The sequence below is a fragment of the Aquarana catesbeiana genome, linkage group LG06, assembly GCF_042186555.1.
Source record: "Aquarana catesbeiana isolate 2022-GZ linkage group LG06, ASM4218655v1, whole genome shotgun sequence".
Taxonomy (NCBI): domain Eukaryota; kingdom Metazoa; phylum Chordata; class Amphibia; order Anura; family Ranidae; genus Aquarana; species Aquarana catesbeiana.
In genome coordinates this window covers 11611166-11633917 of record NC_133329.1, presented here as the reverse complement: position 1 = coordinate 11633917, position 22752 = coordinate 11611166, and the positions used below count along the sequence as shown (strand labels likewise).

General features: G+C 44.3%; 1 protein-coding gene across 1 annotated transcript in view; it reads right to left on the bottom strand.

The window, feature by feature from the left end:
- LOC141147851 (uromodulin-like) overlaps window positions 1-21803 on the bottom strand; it is a 140488-nt gene extending 118685 nt beyond the window's left edge. Inside the window, exons 1-2 of the mRNA XM_073635017.1 lie at window positions 21227-21803; window positions 6228-6371 (exon numbers count right to left, since the gene is read on the bottom strand). Coding sequence (XP_073491118.1) covers window positions 6228-6371; window positions 21227-21803 — 721 coding nt within the window. The remainder of the gene's footprint in view (window positions 1-6227; window positions 6372-21226) is intronic.
- Window positions 21804-22752: the final 949 nt, after the last annotated feature.

Sequence of the window (22752 nt, the reverse complement as noted above, 5' to 3'; positions counted from 1 at the left end):
TGCAACGATCCTGTGCAACCCTGTGCAATACTCTGCAACCCTGTGCAATACTCTGCAACCCTGTGAAATACTCTGCAACCCTGTGCAATACTCTGCAACGATCCTGTGCAACCCTGTGCAATACTCTGCAACCCTGTGCAATACTCTGCAATGATCCTGTGCAACCCTGTGCAATACTCTGCAATGATCCTGTGCAATACTCTGCAATGATCCTGTGCAATACTCCGCCATGCCCCGCCATACTCCGCCATACCCCGCCATACTCCGCCATACCCCGCCATACTCCGCCATACCCCGCCATACTCCGCCATACTCCGCCATACCCTGCCATACCCCGCCATACTCCACCATGCCCCGCCATACTCCGCCATACTCTGCCATACCCCGCCATACTCCGCCATACTCCGCCATACCCCGCCATACTCCGCCATACCCCGCCATACTCCGCCATACTCCGCCGTACCCCGCCATACCCCGCGATACCCAGCCATACTTTGCCATACTCAGCCATACTCGGCCATGCTCGGCTGTACTCGGCCTCTGTATGTGGCCAGGCTGTGGAAGTCTCACACATGTGGTATCGCCGTACTCAGGAGGAGCAGGAGAATCTATTTTGGGGTGTCATTTTTGGTATGTCGTCATACGACGTCCTTGACTTTGTGTGGGGATATCTGAATGATGGGTGCAGCTACAGGCATCATTCAGATATCATCTTTTTCAGCCAGCGATTCCCTACACCATAAGAATGATCATAGCGGCTGTTCCACTGCTTGATCATTCTTACGGGAGGCGAGAGGGGACCCCCCCCTCTCGCCGCCCTCAGGTGCTTCTACCGACTCACCGCTACGATCGAAGCCAGGATCATTTTTTTATTTTTTTTATTTCAGGCTTCCCAGCCTAGAGGTGAGATGTGGGGTCTTATTGACCCCATATCTCACTGTAAAGAGGACCTGTCATGCCATATTCCTATTACAGGGGATGTTTACATTCCTTGTAATAGAAATAAAAGTGATCAAAAAATTTATTTTTTGGAAAAAAGCCTCAAACTAAAATAAATAAAGTAAAATGAACAATAAAAAAAAAAAATAAAAAAAAAATTTCCCCGTGTCCCCGTGTGCTCGCAGTCAGAAGCGAACGCATACGTAAGTTGTGCCCACATATGAAAATGGTGTTCAAACCACACATGTGAGGTATCGCTGCGATCGGTAGAGCGAGAGCAATACTTTCGGCCCTAGACCTCCTCTGTAACTAACAACATGTAACCAGTAAAATTTTTTAAAGCGTCTTCTATGGGGATTTTTAAGTAGCGAAGTTTGGCGCCATTCCACGAGCGTGTGCAATTTTGAAGGGTGACATGTTAGGTATCTATTTACTCGACATAACTTCATTATTCACATTATGTAAAAACATTGGGCTAACTTTACTGTTTTGTTTTTTTTGAAAGCACAAAACTGTTTTTTTTTCAAACAAAACGTGTTCGAAAAATTGCTGCGCAAATACAGTGCGAGATAAAAAGTTGCAACGACTGCCATTGTATTCTCTAGGGTCTTTGCTAAAAAAACATATATAATGTTTTGGGGTTCTATGTAATTTTCTAGCAAATAAATGATGATTTTTACATGTAGGAGAGAAATGTCAGAATTGGCCTGGGCGCTCCAGAACGCCTGGAGGTGCTCCCTGCATGTTGGGCCTCTGTATGTGGCCACGCTGTGTAAAAGTCTCACACATGTGGTATCACCGTACTCAGGAGTAATAGCAGAATGTGTTTTGGGGTGTAATTTGTGGTATGCATATGCTGTGTGTGAGAAATAACCTGCTAATATGACAATTTTGTGAAAAAAAAAAAAAAAAAAATCTTGATTTTGCAAAGAATTTTGGGAAAAAATGACAACTTCAAAAAACTCATCATGCATCTTTCTAAATACCTTGGAATGTCTTCTTTCCAAAAAGGGGTCATTTGGGGGGTATTTGTACTTTTCTGGCATGTTAGGGTCTCAAGAAATGGGATAGGCCGTCAGTACTTCAGGTGTGATCAATTTTCAGTGATTGGCACCATAGCTTGTGGACTCTATAACTTTCACAAAGACCAAATAATATACACCAATTTGGGTTATTTTTACCAAAGATATGTAGCGGTATGAATTTTGGTCAAAATATATGAAGAAAAAATTACTAATTTGCAAAATTTTATAACAGAAACGAAGAAAAATGCATTTTTTTACAGAATTTTTGGTCTTTTTTCTTTTATAGCGCAAAAAATAAAGAACCCAGCGGTGATTAAATGCCACCAAAAGAAAGCTCTATTTGTGTGAAAAAAAGGACAAAAAATTCATTTGGGTACAGTGTTGCATGACTGAGTAATTGTCATTCAAAGTGTGAGAGCACCGAAAGCTGAAAATTGGTCTGGTTAGGAAGGGGGTTTAAGTGCCCAGTGGTCAAGTGGTTAAAAAAAAAAAAAAAAACACTAGATTTTACAATCACTTTAATGCTTCCTTAGAACCCCCCAGGAATCCTTTAATGAAAGGCTCAGATAATGTGTTAGCTCTGTGTCTATAATATATTTTCAGAAAAGCAGATGTAATGGAAGACTTTCATTATTTTAAAAATTGCAGTTTGTCTTGAAGTTTTTAGGGTCCCAGCAATATTCTGAAAAAGCAGTTACATTGGTGGGTCAGTGGAACATTTATGGCGTTCTGTAGAAAGTCACGAAAAACAAGATTGCCATATGGCATTGAGTTATTTAGACTGACAATTGCGCGGCCGTGCAACGCTGTACCCAAATAATATTGATGTCCTTTTTTTCCCATGAATAGAGATTCCTTTTGGTGGTATTTGATCACCTCTGTGGTTTTTATTTTTTGCACTAAAAACAAAAAATGCTGACAATTTTGAAAAAAAAAATAATTTTTTTTTGGTTTCTGCTATAAAACATATCCAATAAAAAAAAATTAAAAATCTAATTTCTTCATCAATTTAGGCCAATCTGTATTCTGCTACATGTTTTGGGTAAAAAAAATCCTAATAAGCGTATATTCATTGGTTTGCGCAAAAGTTATAGCATCTACAATATAGGGGATATTTTTATGGCATACTGTTTTATTTTATTTTTTTTACAAATAATGGCGGCGATAGGCTATATTTAGCGGGACTGCGACATTGCAGCGGATAAATTTTACACCTAACTGACACTTTTTTGGGAACCAGTGACATTATTACAGTGATCGGTGCTAAAAATATGCACTGGCAGGGAAGCGGCGATCAAAAGGTTAAGGCCTGGTTCACACCTATGTATTTTTTTGTGCATTTTACATTTTGTAGAAACACACTACAGTCCATGTAACATGGTTTCCTATGGATGTAGTTCACATCTGTGCATTTTATGGAAAGGGCCCGGGACTTTTTTCCGGTTTTTGGTTCCATAGACTTCAATGGATCAAAAACGTGTATTGAAAAACGCAAAATGCACCTGAAATATGCAAACTGCAACCTGCATAGGTGTGAACCAGGCCTAAGTGTGTCCCTAGGAGGTGCTTGTCAACTATGTGGGGGGGGGTGGACTCACTGGATGAACACAGAGATCTGTGTTCCTGCTTAGCAGGAACACAAGATCACTGTGTTCTTCACTATCAGAACGGGGATCTGCCTCGTTTTTATAGACAGATCCCCATTCTGCCTCTCTGGAGAGCGATTTCAGGTGGCCAGGCGGACATCGTGCCTGCTGGACCCACTAATTGGCACTCCCTCTAGCCCCTCCCTCTAGCCAATCAGTGCATGCACCCCTTCTGTCTATTGCAGGAGATGACGTACAGGTACATTGTTTCATGCAATAGAGCCGACCTGTCGCAGTATATGTATTGTGGTTAACCACTTCCGGACCACCCGCCATTATTATACGGAGGCTCTTTGAAGAGGGTTATTGTTGTTATGGCAGCAGCTAGCTGCCATAACCCCGATATCCTCTTCAAGAGTGAGCGGTTCGTTTTCAGATAAAAGTGGTCTCTGCTGCGGATTCGTCGTGAGATTACTTATATCGGTGGCGGGAGAGAGGCACCCGCCGCTCTCTGGTGCCCTCCGCTGCTTACCGGAGCCACCGGCAGCGGTGGAGGGGATTGTGTCCTGTCCCCTGTTAGGTATGGAGATGAGTGAGGGGAAGCCCCCACCCGGCTCCATAGCATTGCAGGACGGAAGTGACGTCAAAACATCACTTCTGCCCATAGCTCTTAAAGCAACATTTTTTTTTTTAATGACATTTATTTTTTTTTTTTTATTGCATTTTAGTGTAAATATGAGATGTGAGGTCTTTTTGACCCCCAGATCTCATATTTAAGAGGTCCTGTCATGCTTTTTTTCTATTACAAGGGATGTTTACATTCCCTGTAATAGGAATAAAAGTGGTACATTCTTTTTTTAAAGAACAGTGTAAAAATGTAAAATAAAAGGTAAATTAAATAAGAAAAAAAAAATTTTTAAATGCTCCCCACCAAGGTCGCATGCAGAAGCGAACGCATACATGAGTAGCACCTGCATATGAAAATGGTGTTCAAATCACACATGTGAGGTATCGCCACGATCATTAGAGCGAGAGCAATAATTCTAGCCCTAGACCTCCTCTGTAACTCAAAACATGCAACCTGTAGAATTTTTTAAACATCACTTATCGAGATTTTTAAGGGTAAAAGTTTGTTGCCATTCCACGAGCGGGCGCAACTTTGAAGCGTGGCATGTTGGGTATCAATTTACTCGGCGTAGCATTATCTTTCACAGTATAAAAAAAATTGGGCTAACTTTACTGTTGTCTTATTTTTTTATTTAAAAAAGTGAATTTTTTCCCCAAAAGTGCGCTTGTAAGACTGCTGTGCGAATACAGTGTGAAAAAAGTACTGTAACAATCAACATATTATTCTCTATGGTGTTAGAAAAAAAATATATATATATAATGTTTGGGGGTTCTACGTAATTTTCTAGCAAAAAAAAACAAACTGATTTTAACTTGTAAACAACAAGTTTGAAAAATAGGCCTGGTCTTAAAGTGGTTAAAGAATAAGAAATGACACATATAATACTCACAAACGTAGGTGGTATATACACATGTCAGAGCACAATATGAACTCTAGTTTGGAGTATTCCAGCAGTCCTAGAGGCGTTGAGTTCATATTGTCCTCTGACATGGGTATATACCACCTACGTTTGTGAGTATTTTATGTGTCACTTTTTATTCTTTAATAATTATTTATAATGGAATTGCACTAGATCGGTGCACCCTTCTCTTGTTTTTTGTTGTTTTCTATCACTTTTGGATACCCACGGTCCTGAGAGAGCAGCAAGACTCTAGCTGTGGTTATAAGAGAGATACATTTCCTCCCCTTGAGCATAACACCTGAGTACAGGTTTTTTTTATTCTGCAGAAAGTCACCATACTTCCATATAAGTTTGGGAAGTAATGTCATTTCTTAGACCCCTCATAACTAGCACATCAGAGGCTGAGTGAGATATCAGGCAAAGGACTTATGCCGCGTACACACGGACAGACTTTTCAACCAGACTAGTCCGATGGACTTCCCAACTGACTTTTGACGGACTTCTGACGCACTTTTGAATGAACAGACTTGCCTACACACGATCACACCAAAGTCCGACGGATTCGTACATGATGACGTACACCGGACTAAAATAAGGAAGTTGATAGCCAATAGCTGCCCTAGCGTGGGTTTTCGTCTGTCGGACTAGCATACAGACGAGCGGATTTTTCGACTGGACTCGAGTCCGTCGGAAAGATTTAAAGCATGTTTCAAATCTAAAGTCTACCAGATTTTCAACTGGAAAAGTCCGCTGAAGGTCCGATGAAGCCCACACACAATCGGATTGTCCACCGGACTCGGTCCGTTGGACCAGTCCGGTCGAAAAGTCCGCCCGTGTGTACGCTGCATTAGACATCCTACTGATCATTGTATGTAGAGTGTAGAATGTGCAAAAGTTCAGGTGCAGGAAATAAGGAAATGTGTAAGAAAGTGAAAACCTGTACATGGGTGCCGGGATGGAGGGCGAAGAGGTGAGCATCAGTGTAGTGCCAGAGAGGGAAGAATTACATGTCAGGCTGAGAGCAGTTCAACTTTTTGTAAAATTCACCTCAATGGTCAGCCTGACTGCACTCATAAAGGGATACCACTGAAATCATTTCTACAAGAATAAAACATTACAACAAGTAAAGTAGTGACTTTTGTATTTACCTGCATAGTCCAGGATTACTGAAGCATATTGTCGTGTGACACAGGGGAATCTGGCTGATACAGAATTCAGAGTTGTCTCCAAGTAGTATGAATAACCATAATACATCATAAATGCATCCATCACTACAGTAAAGGAGGTCCCCTCTGTAACACAAATCGATCAGATAAAACAATATTCTATTCATATTTCATTAAACACATGAATGATCACTGGTAATAATGTAACAAAATCTCTCGGTCTATTTTGGTGATGAATTTTGAAAATGTATGTTGATGGAGCTTTACGTCAGGTCAGGATGGTGGTGAAATGTTCTCTTTTACTGTTTAGACAGTTCTGCAGTAGAGAAGTTGATCAGATCTGACAATTTCTGTTTAAAATGATTTTCCCAAGTGCACTCTGGGACTAAGACCCCACACACACTATTCGATTTTCTGCAGATTTTTGTCTTCAGATTTACCAAAACCATGTAGCGCTAGGGCCTGCCTGATTGCATACAAATTGAAACTCTTATGCCCTGTACACACGGTCGCACATTCCAACAACAGATTTTTTCCGACGGATGTTGGCTCAAACTTGTCTTGCATACACACGGTCACACAAAGTTGTCGGAAAATCCGATTGTTCTGAACACGGTGACGTAAAACATGTACAGTCAGGTCCATAAATATTGGGACATCAACATAATTCTGATATTTTTGGCTCTATACACCACCACAATGGATTTGAAGTGAAACAAACAAGATGTGCTTTAACTGCAGACTTTCAGCTTTAATTTGAGGATATTTACATCCAAATCAGGTGAATGGTGTAGGAATTACAACAGTTTGTATATGTGCCTCCCACCAAAAGTAATGGGACAATTGGCTGCACAGCTGTTCCATGGCCAGGTGTGTGTTATTTCCTCATTATCCCATTTACAAGGAGCAGATAAAAGGTCCAGAGTTCATTTCAAGTGTGCTATTTGCATTTGGAATCTGTTGCTGTCAACTCTCAATATGAGATCCAAAGAGCTGTCACTATCAGTGAAGCAAGCCATCATTAGGCTGAAAAAAACAAACCCATCAGAGAGATAGCAAAAACATTAGGTGTGGCCAAATCAACTGTTTGGAACATCCTTAAAAAGAAAGAACGCACCGGTGAGCTCAGCAACACCAAAAGACCCGGAAGACCACGGAAAACAACTGTGGTGGATGACCGAAGAATTCTTTCCCTGGTGAAGAAAACACCCTTCACAATAGTTGGCCAGATCAGGAACACTCTCCAGGAGGTAGGTGTATGTGTGTCAAAGTCAACAATCAAGAGAAGACTTCACCAGAGTGAATACAGAGGGTTCACCACAAGATGTAAACCATTGGTGAGCCTCAAAAACAGGAAGGCCAGATTAGAGTTTGCCAACAACATCTAAAAAAGCCTTCACAGTTCTGGAACAACATCCTATGGACAGATGAGACCAAGATCAACTTGTACCAGAGTGATGGGAAGAGAAGAGTATGGAGAAGGAAAGGAACTGCTCATGATCCAAAGCATACCACCTCATCGGTGAAGCATGGTGGTGGTAGTGTCATGGCGTGGGCATGTATGGCTGCCAATGGAACTGGTTCTCTTGTATTTATTGATGATGTGACTGCTGACAAAAGCAGCAGGATGAATTCTGAAGTGTTTTGGGCAATATTATCTGCTCATATTCAGCAAAATGCTTCAGAACTCATTGGACGGCGCTTCACAGTGCAGATGGACAATAACCCCAAGCATACTGTGAGAGCAACCAAAAAGTTTAAGGGAAAGAAGTGGAATGTTATGCAATGGCCAAGTCAATCACCTGACCTGAATCCGATTGAGCGTGCATTTCACTTGCTGAAGACAAAACTGAAGGGAAAATGCCCTGAGAACAAGCAGGAACTGAAGACAGTTGCAGTAGAGGCCTGGCAGAGCATCACCAGGGATGAAACCCAGCATCTGGTGATGTCTATGCGTTCCAGACTTCAGGGTGTAATGGACTGCAAAGGATTTGCAACCAAGTATTAAAAAGTGAAAGTTTGATGGATGATTGTTAATCTGTCCCATTACTTTTGGTCCCTTAAAAAGTGGGAGGCACATATACAAACTGTTGTAATTCCTACACCGTTCACCAGATTTGGATGTAAATACCCTCAAATTAAAGCTGAAAGTCTGCAGTTAAAGCACATCTTGTTAGTTTAATTTCAAATCCACTGTGGTGGTGTATAGATCCAAAAAGATTAGAATTGTGTCAATGTCCCAGTATTTATGGACCTGACTGTACGTCGTGACTATAAACGGGGCAGTAGCCAATAGTTTCATCTCTTCATTTATTCTGAGCACGCGTGGCACTTTGTGTGTCAGATTTGTGTACACACGATCGGAATTCAAACAATCGGATTTTGTTCTCAGAAAATTTTATATCCAGCTCTCAAACTTTGTGTGTCTGAAAATTCTGACGGAAAAAGTCCGATGGAGCCCACACACAATCGGAATTTCCGACAACACAATCCGATCGCACATTTTCCATTGGAAAAAAAATCTACAAAAAAATCTGTCTTTTGTACCAATGACAAAACGTTTGGACATATACCAATGCAAAAATGTTTTTGTCTGGCACAGTGGTCATGGGGTGTGGGGGGACTTATTGGAACCTGGAAGCCCCCTTAAAATAAGGGGTCCACAAATATCCACCCTCCTATGTGCACAAGTAAAAAGTAAATAGTACTCCTACTCATTCACCAAAACGAAATGCAAAATAAATAAAAACACAGAGCTGATTCTTGACAAGTCCTTTATTAACCACTTAATGACCACCCCAGAACATATTTACTGCTACAGGGCGGCCGTTCTGTGCAGAATCACATATATATTTTATATGTAATTTGTGATTTTGCACTTCCAGGTAGCGGACGCGCTGTTTCTGCTTCTGCTATGATTAGTCTGATCAACGGGTGCCAACCAATGGATGTCTGCCGGCACCCACTGATTGTCAAGGAGTGAGGCTGGATGGAGTTCTGTCTATATAAGCAATGCAGAGCTCTGTCTTGACAGTGGGGATGTAATGGATTTTTCCCCCTGCAAAGCACATCCCTTAGTAAAAGCACCACCCATTGTACACATAAACACTAGCTAGACACGCATTTAAACCTTTGATCTCTCTACATGTTCAACCCCTTCCCAGCCAGTGTCATTAGTACAGTGAAAGTGCCAAAAGTGTCAGAATGTCCACCACAATATTGCAGTCCCACTAAAAGGCATTGATCGCCACCATTACTAGTATAAAAAAAAAATAATAAAGATTCCAGTATATATCCCATAGTGTATAGACGCTATAACTTTTGTGCAAACCAATCAATATACAGTATGCCTATTGGGATTTTTTTTACAAAAAATATGTAGTAGAATACATATTGGCCTAAATTTATGAAGAACATTTTTTTGGGATATGTTTTATAGCAGTAAGTAAAAAAAATATTTTTTTTTTCAAAATTGTCAAAATTTTTTACTTATAGTGCAAAAAAAAAAAAAAAAAAACATTGGTATATACCACCAAAAGAAAGCTCTATTTGTTGGGAAAATACCTAAATTTTATTTGGATACAGTGTTGCAGGACTGCACAATTGTCAGTTAAAGTAAAGCAGTGCCGTATTGCAAAAAATGGCCTGGTCATGAAGGGGGTTAAATCTTCCGGAGGTCACATGGTTAAAAAAAAAAAAAATGTCCCCTAAAGCAGATCCAATGTCAAGCACGGTATACATCGGCCACTGACCCAAATGAAAAAAATAGGATTTTTATAACAGCTTACCTGTAAAATCCTTTTCTTGGAGTACATCACGGGATACAGAGCACCATAGTCATTACTATGTGGGTTATACGCCACCTTCAGGACACTGGCATAATCAAACACAGGAAGTCCCCCTCTATATCACCCCTCCCATACAGGAAGTACCTCAGTTTTTATAGCAAAGCTATATTTATATAAATATCCCAATAAGAGGGGAGGGACCACTGTGTCCCGTGATGTACTCCAAGAAAAGGATTTTACAGGTAAGCTGTTATAAAAATCCTATTTTCTTTATCATACATAACGGGATACAGAGCACCATAGTCATTACTATGTGGGATGTCCCAAAGCAATGCCATCTGAGGGGAGGGAGACACAAAAATAAAGCAGACCTCCATCAGACGTGAGGACCTATACTGCTGCCTGCAGTACACTGCACCCAAAGGCGGCATCCTCTTGCTGACATACATCCACCTGGTAAAATCTAGTGACTGTATGCACTGACAACCAAGCTGTGGCCTTGCAAACCTGATTCATAGCATCCGGTCACCTGAGTCCAGGTGATAGATGCACTCGGTAGGAGTCAGAAGTGCACCGCTATGGTAGTGGACCCTAGGACTGACTGCTGCGGATTGAACTCTGGGAGGTTCAGGAAGCAGGTCTACTGGAGCATCAACACAGATCCCACTGGGAGCTAGAGCATAGATTCCCCAGGACGTGGAGTCTAAGAGCCAGCAGGTGTTCACCAGAGCCTCTAGTGGTGAGGATGGACTGCGCTGCCAGGGTCTTATGCTCATGGTAGACTACAGGAGAAAGGGGAAGGAAGCAGCAGGCTGGAACAACAAGGATAGTAAAGGGATAAGCCAAGGTCGGGGCGACTAGCAGACAAGGATAAACATAGACCACGCCAAAAGGTCAGAGTCACAAGCAGACAGGGATAGTCGAGAACAGGCCAAGATCGGTAACTGGAATCAGGCGTAGGAGACACAGCAAGTAGCACACAAAAGCTAAACACACAATGGTTGATCAGCAAGGTTGGCTTGCAACGCACAGGTTAATATAGTGTTCTTAATTAGAGGCTGAGGTGGAGCAATGCTGAGGGAAGATTATATAAGCATTCAGGTGAGGGTGGCTGGCCTCTAAAGGTGAACACATGTAGATTACTGCATAACCATGACAGTACCCCCCCTCTTAGGAGGCTTCCCCCTCCCCCACCTGGGCTAAAGCTTAAAGGGGAACTCCAGATGAAACCTCCTCAACAGACGAGGTGCAAAGATCTCAGATGCAGCGATCCAAGACCTCGCCTCAGGACCAAACCCTTTCCAATGTACGAGGTACTGAAGAATGCCTCTACGGCGCTGGGAATCCAGAACTTGACTAACCTTGTACTTTAGATTATCCTCAGAGACCGAAACCGAGGTAGGGAGAGGACAAGAGGACTTATTGAGGACTAAAGGTTTCTTAGGAATGGGTAAGGGCATGAGAAGACCATCAGGAGTCTGAGCAGGGTCTCCCAGACCCTTAAAGATGAGCTGGACATCCAGCACAGGACCATCAGACTGGGCAGAGGTCAGTGGATCCCTGAGACCAGGTTGGTTAGAAGGTGACGTGTCACGAGAGTCAAGCTGGATAGCTGAAACACAAGCAGAATGCCGAGAGTCCAGAAAGAAGGGTTGAAAACCCCACCTGGCCGAATGAGGCAGTCTATCCAAAGGATGGATTGAGCCTCTTAGACAAGTTTGAATGGATGTAGTAGTAGTAGGGTGAGGCCAGGTTACAGAAGGTCCTGAATAGGAAAAAGCAGGAAGCTCGCTGGGCATGGGCTGGGCTGGCATAACTGTTGCAAAGGCCGACTGAATAGCATTGCCAGGTGTAGCGACTAGCTCAATCGCATCACAGGGCATAAAGACTGTGAAACTTGCGGACAAGTTAACCTGGCTGTGCGTCCAAGAGAGTTTAGGGACAGGCAAGGGTAAATGGTTATGCAAACTGGAGTAAATGATCATCTCAGGTTCAAAGGTGGGCTCCTCATCCAGAGTGCCACATGACCTAGAGAGTGCCTCGGCCTGACTATTGCAGGACAAATCCCAGAAATCGCTATATACAGCGGGAAGAGCAGAAGATACTGGAATGGTGGCAACAGGAAGTTTCTTTTTTGGGGCAACCTTGAGTATGCAGGAAGAGGAACAGGAGGAACTCCAAGCCAGGATCTGTCCAGCAGTCCAGTCAACGTGTGTAGGATGGAGCTGATGGAGCCGTAAGCAAGGAAGACTTAAAATGATAGGTAAGACAAGGAAGGATATCCACTCCTGGTGGAGTGTCCCTACCGACATCTTAACCACTTGAGCCCCGGACCATTATGCTGCCTAAGGACCAGAGGTCTTTTTCCAATTTGGCACTGCGTCGCTTTAACTGCTAATTGCGCGGTCATGCAATGCTGTACCCAAACGAAATTTGCGTCCTTTTCTTCCCACAAATAGAGCTTTCTTTTGATGGTATTTGATCACCTCTGCGGTTTTTATTTTTTGTGCTATAAACGGAAAAAGACCGAAAATTTTGAAAAAAAATGATATTTTCTACTTTTTGTTATAAAAAAAATCCAATAAACTAAATTTTAGTCATACATTTAGGCCAAAATGTATTCGGCCACATGTCTTTGGTAAAAAAAATGTCAATAAGCGTATATTTATTGGTTTGCGCAAAAGTTATAGCGTCTACAAACTAGGGTACATTTTCTGGAATTTACACAGCTTTTAGTTTATGACTGCCTATGTCATTTCTTGAGGTGCTAAAATGGCAGGGCAGTACAAAACCCCCCCAAATGACCCCATTTTGGAAAGTAGACACCCCAAGGAAATTGCTGAGAGGCATGTTGAACCCATTGAATATTTATTTTTTTTGTCCCAAGTGATTGAAAAATGACAAAAAAAAAAAAAATATTTACAAAAAGTCGTCACTAAATGATATATTGCTCACACAGGCCATGGGCCTATGTGGAATTGCACCCCAAAATACATTCAGCTGCTTCTCCTGAGTATGGGGATACCACATGTGTGGGACTTTTTGGGAGCCTAGCCGCGTACGGGGCCCCGAAAACCAATCACCGCCTTCAGGATTTCTAAGGGTGTAAATTTTTGCTTTCACTCTTCACTGCCTATCACAGTTTCGGAGGCCATGGAATGCCCAGGTGGCACAAAACCCCCCAAAATGACCCCATTTTGGAAAGTAGACACCCCAAGCTATTTGCTGAGAGGCATATTGAGTCCATGGAATATTTTATATTTTGACACAAGTTGCGGGAAAGTGACACTTTTTTTTTTTTTTTTTTTTTTCATAAAGTTGTCACTAAATGATATATTGCTCACACAGGCCATGGGCATATGTGGAATTGCACCCCAAAATACATTTAGCTGCTTCTCCTGAGTATGGGGATACCACATGTGTGGGACTTTTTGGGAGCCTAGCCGCGTACTGGACCCCAAAAACCAATCACTGCCTTCAGGATTTCTAAGGGTGAAAATTTTTGATTTCACTCTTTACTGCCTATCACAGTTTCGGAGGCCATGGAATGCCCAGGTGGCACAAAACCCCCCCAAATGACCCCATTTTGGAAAGTAGACACCCCAAGCTATTTGCTGAAAGGCATGGTGAGTATTTTGCAGCTCTCATTTGTTTTTGAAAATGAAGAAAGACAAGAAAAAACATTTTTTTTTTTCTTTTTTCAATTTTCAAAACTTTGTGACAAAAAGTGAGGTCTGCAAAATACTCACTATACCTCTCAGCAAATAGCTTGGGGTGTCTACTTTCCAAAATGGGGTCATTTGGGGGGGTTTTGTGCCACCTGGGCATTCCATGGCCTCCGAAACTGTGATAGGCAGTGAAGAGTGAAATCAAAAATTCACGCCCTTAGAAAGCCTGAAGGCGGTGCTTGGTTTTCGGGGTCCCGTACGCGGCTAGGCTCCCAAAAAGTCTCACACATGTGGTATCCCCGTACTCAGGAGAAGCAGCAGAATGTATTTTGGGGTGTAATTTCACATATTTCCATGGCATGTTTGAGCAATATATCATTTAGTGACAACTTTGTGCAAAAAAAAAAAAATTTGTCTCTTTCCCCCAACTTGTGTCGCAATATAAAATATTCCATGGACTCGACATGCCTCTCAGCAAATAGCTTGGGGTGTCTACTTTCCAAAATGGGGTCATTTGGGGGGGTTTTGAACTGTCCTGGCATTTTATGCACAACATTTAGAAGCTTATGTCACACATCACCCACTCTTCTAACCACTTGAAGACAAAGCCCTTTCTGACACTTATTGTTTACATGAAAAAGTTTTTTTTTTTTGCAAAAAAATTACTTTGAACCCCCAAACATTATATATTTTTTTAAAGCAAATGCCCTACAGATTAAAATGGTGGGTGTTTCATTTTTTTTTTTCACACAGTAATTGCGCAGCGATTTTTCAAAGCATTTTTTGGGGAAAAAACACACTTTTTTTAATTTTAATGCACTAAAACACGCTATATTGCCCAAATGTTTGATGAAATAAAAAAGATGATCTTAGGCCGAGTACATGGATACCAAACATGACATGCTTTAAAATTGCGCACAAACGTGCAGTGGCAACAAAGTAAATACATGTTTAAAAGCCTTCAAAAGCCTTTACAGGTTACCACTTTAGATTTACAGAGGAGGTCTACTGGAAAAATTACTGCACTCGATCTGGCCTTCGCGGTGATACCTCACATGCATGATGCAATTGCTGTTTATGTTTGACGACAGACCGCCGCTTGCGTTCGCCTTAGCGCGAGAGCAGGGGGCGACAGGGGTGTTTTTTTTTTTTTTTTTCTTTATTATTTTTTTGCTTTTTTAATCTTACTTTTAAACTGTTCCTTTCATATTTTTTTTTTTAATCATTTTTATTGTTATCTCGGGGAATGTAAATATCCCCTATGATAGCAATAGGTAGTGACAGGTACTCTTTTTTGAAAAAATTGTGGTCTATTAGACCCTAGATCTCTCCTCTGCCCTCAAAGCATCTGACCACACCAAGATCGGTGTGATAAAATGCTTCCCCAATTTCCCAATGGTGCTATTTACATCCGGCGAAATCTAAGTCATGAAATACTCGTAGCTTCCGGTTTCTTAGGCCATAGAGATGTTTGGAGCCACTCTGGTCTCTGATCAGCTCTATGGTCAGCTGGCTGAATCACCGGCTGCATTCTCAGGTTCCCTGTTGAGACAGGAGAGCCAGAGAAAAACACGGAAGACGGTGGGGGGGGGCATTCCCTCCCACGGCTTGTAAAAGCAGTCTAGAGGCTAATTAGCCGCTAGGATTGCTTTTACATGAAAGCCGACCGCTGGCTGAAAAGAATGATACCAAGATGATACCTAAACCTGCAGGCATCATTCTGGTATAACCACTCAAAGTCGTGAATGGCGTACCTGAAGACAAAAAAATGGTTAACAATGGTTAACAATAAAACACAGTAAACGGTAAAGTGTAAATAATTACACACCTGAAAAACAAACATGATAATAGAATACAGTAAAAAAGAGCAGAACAATAGAGAGAGAATAGAGAGAGAGAGAACAATAAAACAACAACTATTTTTTTTTATTTCATATTTTTTTTTTTTTACACTTTTTTTGTAACTAACTTTTATAACGGTAACCGGTTCCAGGTTCGGGTCTCTCAAAATGCGATGGCATCTTGGGAGACCCTGTGAAAGTGTGTCCTAGTCTGTGCAATGCTGTACCCTACGCTAATACTCAACTAGTGAATGGTAGCGTTCAAAACATTCACCAATGCAAGACCAGGATTGTCAGGACAGGAGGGACAATAATAGCGGGTGTCACGACTATATCCGCGCTTGCTGCAGACACGACATCTTTTTTGGGGGGTTCATTGGGTAGGGGTACTCGGGAGGACATAAAAATGCCTCTCATGCAGCCGACTGCATTTGGTTGGGGATGTGAATGGGGGAAGTACGGGCGCTGCAGAAGCGGTGGGTTCCCAATTAGGATTGGCGAATGCAGCAGGAAGGGCACTATGGGCACGATGGGCCTGTGTTTGTCTTTTTGGTGGCAGCGGGACACTACTTGTGCTTGCCACCTCACCAGCTTCAACTGCACTTATGGGACTCGCCACGTCACCACGTGTTACTGCAGTGCTGGTTTGACTACGACCGGGGTGTACTAGGCCGCTGGCGCTTGCCAGTTCACCAAAACGCTACCAAAAAACGTTAGCGATCGCAGGGATCAGGCCTGACTCTGCGAACGCTGCAGTTATGCGTTTAGTGTTTTGTAAGTGTCAGTGATCGATCGATACTGCACTTGGGTGGGCTGGGCCGGGCCGGGCGGAGGGGCAAAACGCAGGTGCTAGCAGGTATCTGGGCTGATCCCGCTAACACTGCGTTTTTGGGAACCCTAAACTGCTGGTGACGCTAGTATAGATCTGATCGGATCAGATATTGATGCGATCAGATACTATACCACTAAGGGAGGTGTACGGTGCGTGCGTGGGTGTTAGCGGTACTGGCGCTAATCTGACGCTGCCTGGGGCTGGTGCTTGCCAGTTCACCAAAACGCTACAAAAAAAACTGTTAGCGATCGCAGGGATCAGGCCTGACTCTGCGAACGCTGCAGTTATGCGTTTAGTGTTTTGTAAGTGTCAGTGATCGATCGATACTGCACTTGGGTGGGCTGGGCTGGGCCGGGCGGAGGGGCAAAACGCAGGTGCTAGCAGGTATCTGGGCTGATTCCGCTAACACTGCGTTTTTGGGAACCCTAAACTGCTGGGGACGCTAGTATAGATCTGATCGGATCAGATATTGATCCGTTCAGATACTATACCACTAAGGGAGGCGTATGCTGCGTGCGTGGGTGTTAGCGGTACTGGCGCTAACCTGACGCCTGGGGCTGGTGCTTGCCAGTTCACCAAAATGCTACCAAAAAAACTGTTAGCGATCGCAGGGATCAGGCCTGACTCTGCGAACGCTGCAGTTATGCGTTTAGTGTTTTGTAAGTGACAGTGATCGATCGATACTGCACTTGGGTGGGCTGGGCGGAGGCACAAAACGCAGGTGCTAGCAGGTATCTGGGCTGATCCCGCTAACACTGCGTTTTTGGGAACCCTAAACTGCTGGGGACGCTAGTATAGATCTGATCGGATCAGATATTGATCCGATCAGATACTATACCACTAATGGAGGTGTATGCCGCGTGCGTGGGTGTTAGCGGTACTGGCGCTAATCTGACGCTGCCTGGGGCGACGCATATCACCGCCGGGCGATCAGGGGGCTAAACCTTTATTCGGTAATAAACGGCGGGTGCCCTGACACTATAAAAAATAAACGAACTAACCAGCGTCATCCGTAACGGTTATACGGTGATCAGTGGTGAAAGGGTTAACTAGGGGGCAATCAAGGGGTTAAAACATTTATTAGGTAGTATATGGGGGTCCCTGACGCTATAAAATGCTGACGGCGAACCTAAATATTTACCTCACTAACTAGCGTCACCAGCGACACTAATACAGCGATCAGAAAAATGATCGCTTAGCGACACTGGTGACAGGGGGTGATCAAGGGGTTAAAACTTTATTAGGGGGGGTTAGGGGGGTACCCTAGACCTAAAGGGGGGTAATACTCACTGTCCCAACACTGTAACTGTCACAAACTGACACTATGCAGTAATCAGAAAAAAAAAAAAACTGCTGGTGTCAGTTTGTGACAGGGGGGGGGTGATTGGGGGGGGATCGGGGGGCGATCGGGGGGGGGATCGGGGTGTTTTGTGTGCCTGGCATGTTCTACTGTGTGTGTGTGTGTTGGTGCACTCACATAGATGTCTTCTCTCCTCGGGCCGGAACGGAAAATACCGACCCGAGGGGAGATGACATCACTTCCTTTGCTGCTGTTTAGCATACAGCAGCAAAGGAGTGTTCTCATTGGCCGGCGGCGATCGCGAGGGGGGGGCCACGAACGGATGGTCTCCCCCTCATCACCGATCGCCGCTGGACAAAAGACGACCACCTCGGGCACCGGGGGGGGTCCGATCGGACCCCCCACCCGCGGAAGGCAAATCACGTACCCTGTATGTGATTTTGCCTGTCCGTGCCACTTTGCCGACGTACATCGGCGTGAGGCGGTCGTCAAGTGGTTAACAGGGAGAGTCTGGAAGTGGATAGGGCCCCCCGGGAGAACAGTGCCATCAATCGCCAAGACCACCAATGGCATTGTGAGGGGCAAAAGGGTAAGCCTCATGGAAGATGCAGTTCCCCAGTCCATGAAATTTCCAGCGGCTCCAGAATCCAGATATACTGAGACCAAATGAGAGGAAGCGCTGACATGAAGGAACATAGAAAGGAGAAGACGAGAAGGTGAAGGTGATATTTCAGGGTCCAGTACTCCACTTTCCAGATGTATTAGCCCCGAGCATTTTTCCAGAGGAAGAGAGCAAGTGTCACGAAAATGACCTTTGACCCCACAATAGAGGTACAGGCCCAGAGTTCTGCGCCTAGCGTGTTCTTCGGGTGATAACTTGGTCCGGCCCAGCTGCATAGGATCCTCAGCAGGCAGGAGGTGCTCCTCGGGAAGAAGAGAGGGGACAGGGAGCTCAATCTGCCTAAAGAACAGGGAGTGCTGGCGTCTTTTTTCCAGAGTCCTCTCTTGAAAGCGAATATCAATCTGGTTACACAAGGTGATGACACCATCCAGATCAGCTGGAATAGCTCTTCCCGCTAATTCACCCTTCACTCTATCAGAGAGGACATGTAAAAAGGTTGCAACTAAGGCCTCATTATTCCAGCTCAGTTCAGCAGTCAAAATACTAAAATGAAGAGCATACTGTCCCACAGAAGTGGACTTTTGATGGAGACGTAAAAGGGCGCTGGCCGCTGAGGAGACACGACCCGGTTCCTCAAAGATATTCCGAAAAAGTTTCAGGAAGTCAGACAGGCTAGATACCTTTTAGAATGTGGGTTTCAATAGCCAAACTGTCAAATTCAGCATTTGTAAGGCATGATTGAATACCGGCCCCTGTGAAAGCAGGTCTGGCCGAAATGGAAGGGTCCAAGCATCTCCCACTGCCATCCTTACGATCTCTGCATACCAGGATCTTCTGGGCCATGCCAAGGCTACTAGAGTTACTGGCTTCCGTTCCTCTCTGATCCTGCGTAGCAGCCGCAGTAGCAGCTGAACTGGAGGGAACGCATAAATCAGTGAGAACTGATCCCAAGGAGTTATTAAAACATCCGTCCTGTAAGTAAGCGGATCCCTTGTCCTTGACACAAAACTGTCCAACTTCTTGTTCAACCTGGATGCTAATAGATCTATGTCGGGGTCCCCCATTTCTGGCATATGGCCAGAAAAATGTTGAGATGTAGAGACCATTCTCCCGGGAGCAATTGTTGGCGACTCAAGAAATCTGCTTGCCAATTCTCCGCTCCCAGAATGAAGACTGCAGATATGCAAGACACATGCTCTTCTGCCCAAACCAGAATTTGGTTCACCTCTTTCTGGGCAGCACAACTTCTGGTGCCGCCTTGGTGATTGATGTAGGCCACTGCTGTGGCATTGTCGGATTGGATCCTGACAGGACAATTCGGTAATCTGCTCGTCCAGACCCTTAGAGCCAGACGTGCTGCCCGAATCTCTAAAATGTTGATGGGCAAAGCTTTCTCGGAGTCTGACCACTTCCCTTGGACAGTTTTTTTTCCAGGACTGCTCTACAGCCCAAGAGGCTGGCATCCATCGTGACTACCTTCCAAGTTACTGGTATTAAGGACTTCCCCTTCTGCAAATTGTTGGTCATCAACCACCAATTGAGACTCTGGAGCACCCTTGGAGCCAGATACATTGGACAATCCAAGGCTTGGTTCTTCTTGTTCCAAGCAGACAGGATATTGTTTTGTAACGGTCTTGAATGGAATTGGGCATAGGGAATTGCTTCGAATGAAGCTACCATTTTCCCTAACAACCTCATGCAAAGGCAAATGGAAGGACCCTTCCTTGTCCGGACCGTGTGAACCAGTTCTCTTATAGTGCTGACCTTCGTCTGAGGTAAAAACACTCTTTTTTGGGCTGTGTCTATAACCAGACCCAAATACTCCAGCCTTTTTTACTGGCCGTAAGGAGGATTTCTCTACGTTGAGAATCCAACCCACATGTTCCAGATACTTGACCGTGCTGACCACATTCTGGTCTAACCATGCTACAGACTGGTCTATCAGTAGCAGATAGTCTAAGTATGCCATTACCGCTATACCCTGGGCCCTTAGACTTGCCAGAAGCGGAGCCAGAATCTTTGTAAACACTCACGGTGCGGTAGCCAACCCGAAGGGCAAGGCTACAAACTGAAAATGGCGGTGTTCTACTGCGAACCACAGGAACCTCTGGTGAGCGGGAAAGATTGACACATGTAGATATGCATCCTTGATGTCTATTGACGCTAGAAGTTCTCCTCCCCGCAGAGTGGACACTACTGATCTGATTGACTCTAAGCGAAAAGAGCGGATGTTTAAGAACCGTTTCAGACCTTTGAGATCTAGAATTGGTCTGACATCTCCATTCGGTTTTGGCACTGTGGAGAGATTTGAATAAAAGCCCATGCCCCGCTCTTCTGAGGGGGTTTCTATGATCACCCCTTAAGATATCAATTGGTCTAGCGCCTGAAATAAAGACCCCCTTTTTACTGGGTCCTTGGGAACGTTCGATTTTAGAAAACGAGACAGGGGGAAATCCTAGACATGTGCACACTGAAATATTTTGTTTCTGAATTCCGTTTATGTCTGATTTTTCGGTTTTCAGATTCTGCACATTTGTTATCGTTTGTTAAAACGATAACGAAAATACCCGAAATTCGGACGAAAATGCATTTGAACGAAAACGAATGCACATGTCTAGAAACTCCCCAAAACTCTAGTTTGTATCCCAGAGATACTGTGGAGATGACTCATCTGTCCTGGATCTCTTCCCGCCAGGCTCCTGAAAACTGCAGAAGCCTTTCCCCCACTCGATTGAGCGGGGGCGCCCCTTCATAAGGAGGCCTTGGGACTCTGTTTTGCAGACTTTTGCCCCCAGGGCTTTTTCTGGCTCTAGGTTTAACTCTTGGACCTGACGGCAGAGGCCGTCGTGACTGCCTAGAGGCTGTCGGACCCGGAATTGGAGAAGCAGGCCGTTTAAATGAACTTTTTACTGGAAGAAGGGTACTCTTACCACCTGAGATTTTTTGGATGTACTTATCCAAATCATCCTCGAACAAACGTTCCCCATGAAAGGGAAAACCAGCCAATAGCTCTTTACATGGTAACTCAGCTGACCAATGCTTAAGCCACAGAACTCTCCGCATATGTACTAACAGGAGAGCAAGGTGTGATGCCTGATAAATAGAATCTTTAATAGTGGCAACCGCAAAACATAAGGCCCTAGGTAGCTCAGGTAGGTCCAGGACCTCCTTCCCTTTGACAACCTGTTTAACTTTGTCTTTTAGGGACTGAAAAATGCTGATCGCTGCTACTGCAGGCTGTGCTACTGCCCCAGCCACGGCAAAGGAGGCCTTAAGCAAAGATTCCAGCCTTTTATCAGCAGGATCCTTAAACACTTGGACATTGTCCACTGGACAAGTGAGACTCTTATTCAGAGAAGAAACAGCAGCATCTACTGCTGGCACACTCCATTTTTTAGTGAACTTTTCTTCTATAGGATAAAGAAGAGAAAATCTCTTGGAAGGAAGAAAATGCCTGTCTGGATGATCCCAGTCATCATATATAAGCTGTTCCAGCAATAGATGCATAGGGAAAGCATGTGAACCCTGTGGAGGCTTTAGAGAACCCAAAGAGGAAAAGGGAACTTCAGCCGTCCATGCTAGGGGTAACTTATATCCAGAACAGACTGATTCCGTAGGGGATTGAGCTAGCAATCTTTGAGGTTGAGAGCCGGAGAAGGGTTCTTCTGAGGCTGAATCCCAAAAAGAGGAGCCATCTTCCTGCCCTTCTATTGGGTCCCCTAGATCAGTATCCCCTGCCCACTCCTGATCTCCTGGTGATGGGCCTGGGACAGGGGAAAGGGACCTATTGCGCTTCCTCCCAGCCTGCGAGGAGGATGCGAACAAATCGGCTATCTTCCCCTCCAAACCAGCTAGTGTTGTAGCCAAATCTTCTTTAGTGACATATGCAGAGGCTGGAATGTTGGAGGTAGCCACAATGCCTGAGAAGCTCAATGGTTCAGCCTGGCCAGCCGCTTCAGGTCTTTCAGGAGTGGATGATACTGTGGAAGCTTGACTAGGATCCTCAAACCCTGATCGCGGCACTTTTGTGCTCCTCTACACTACTTTTGTTCCTCTCTTTTGGGAGTACTGTATTTATTGGCGTATAACACTCACTTTTTCACCATGAAAATCGGGTGCAAATAGCGTGTGCGTGTTATACGCCAATACTACAATTTCGGCTGCCTCGGAGGCAACGGGGGGGGGGGGGCGCGGGACGAGTGCCGTCAGATTGCATACAGTGAGAATCTCCTGTTTACTTGGCGGCCTCTGTAATAGGAAGTCAATAGATGGCAATGGCGAGGCTGCTGCATTGATGGCATTGGCGAGGCTGCTGCATTGATGGCAATGGCGAGGCTGCTGCATTGATGGCAATGGCGAGGCTGCTGCATTGATGGCAATGGCGAGGCTGCATTGATGTGGACTAATAAGGTTCTATTGATGGCACTTGTGAGGCTGCAGGCGGGCATTGATCAGG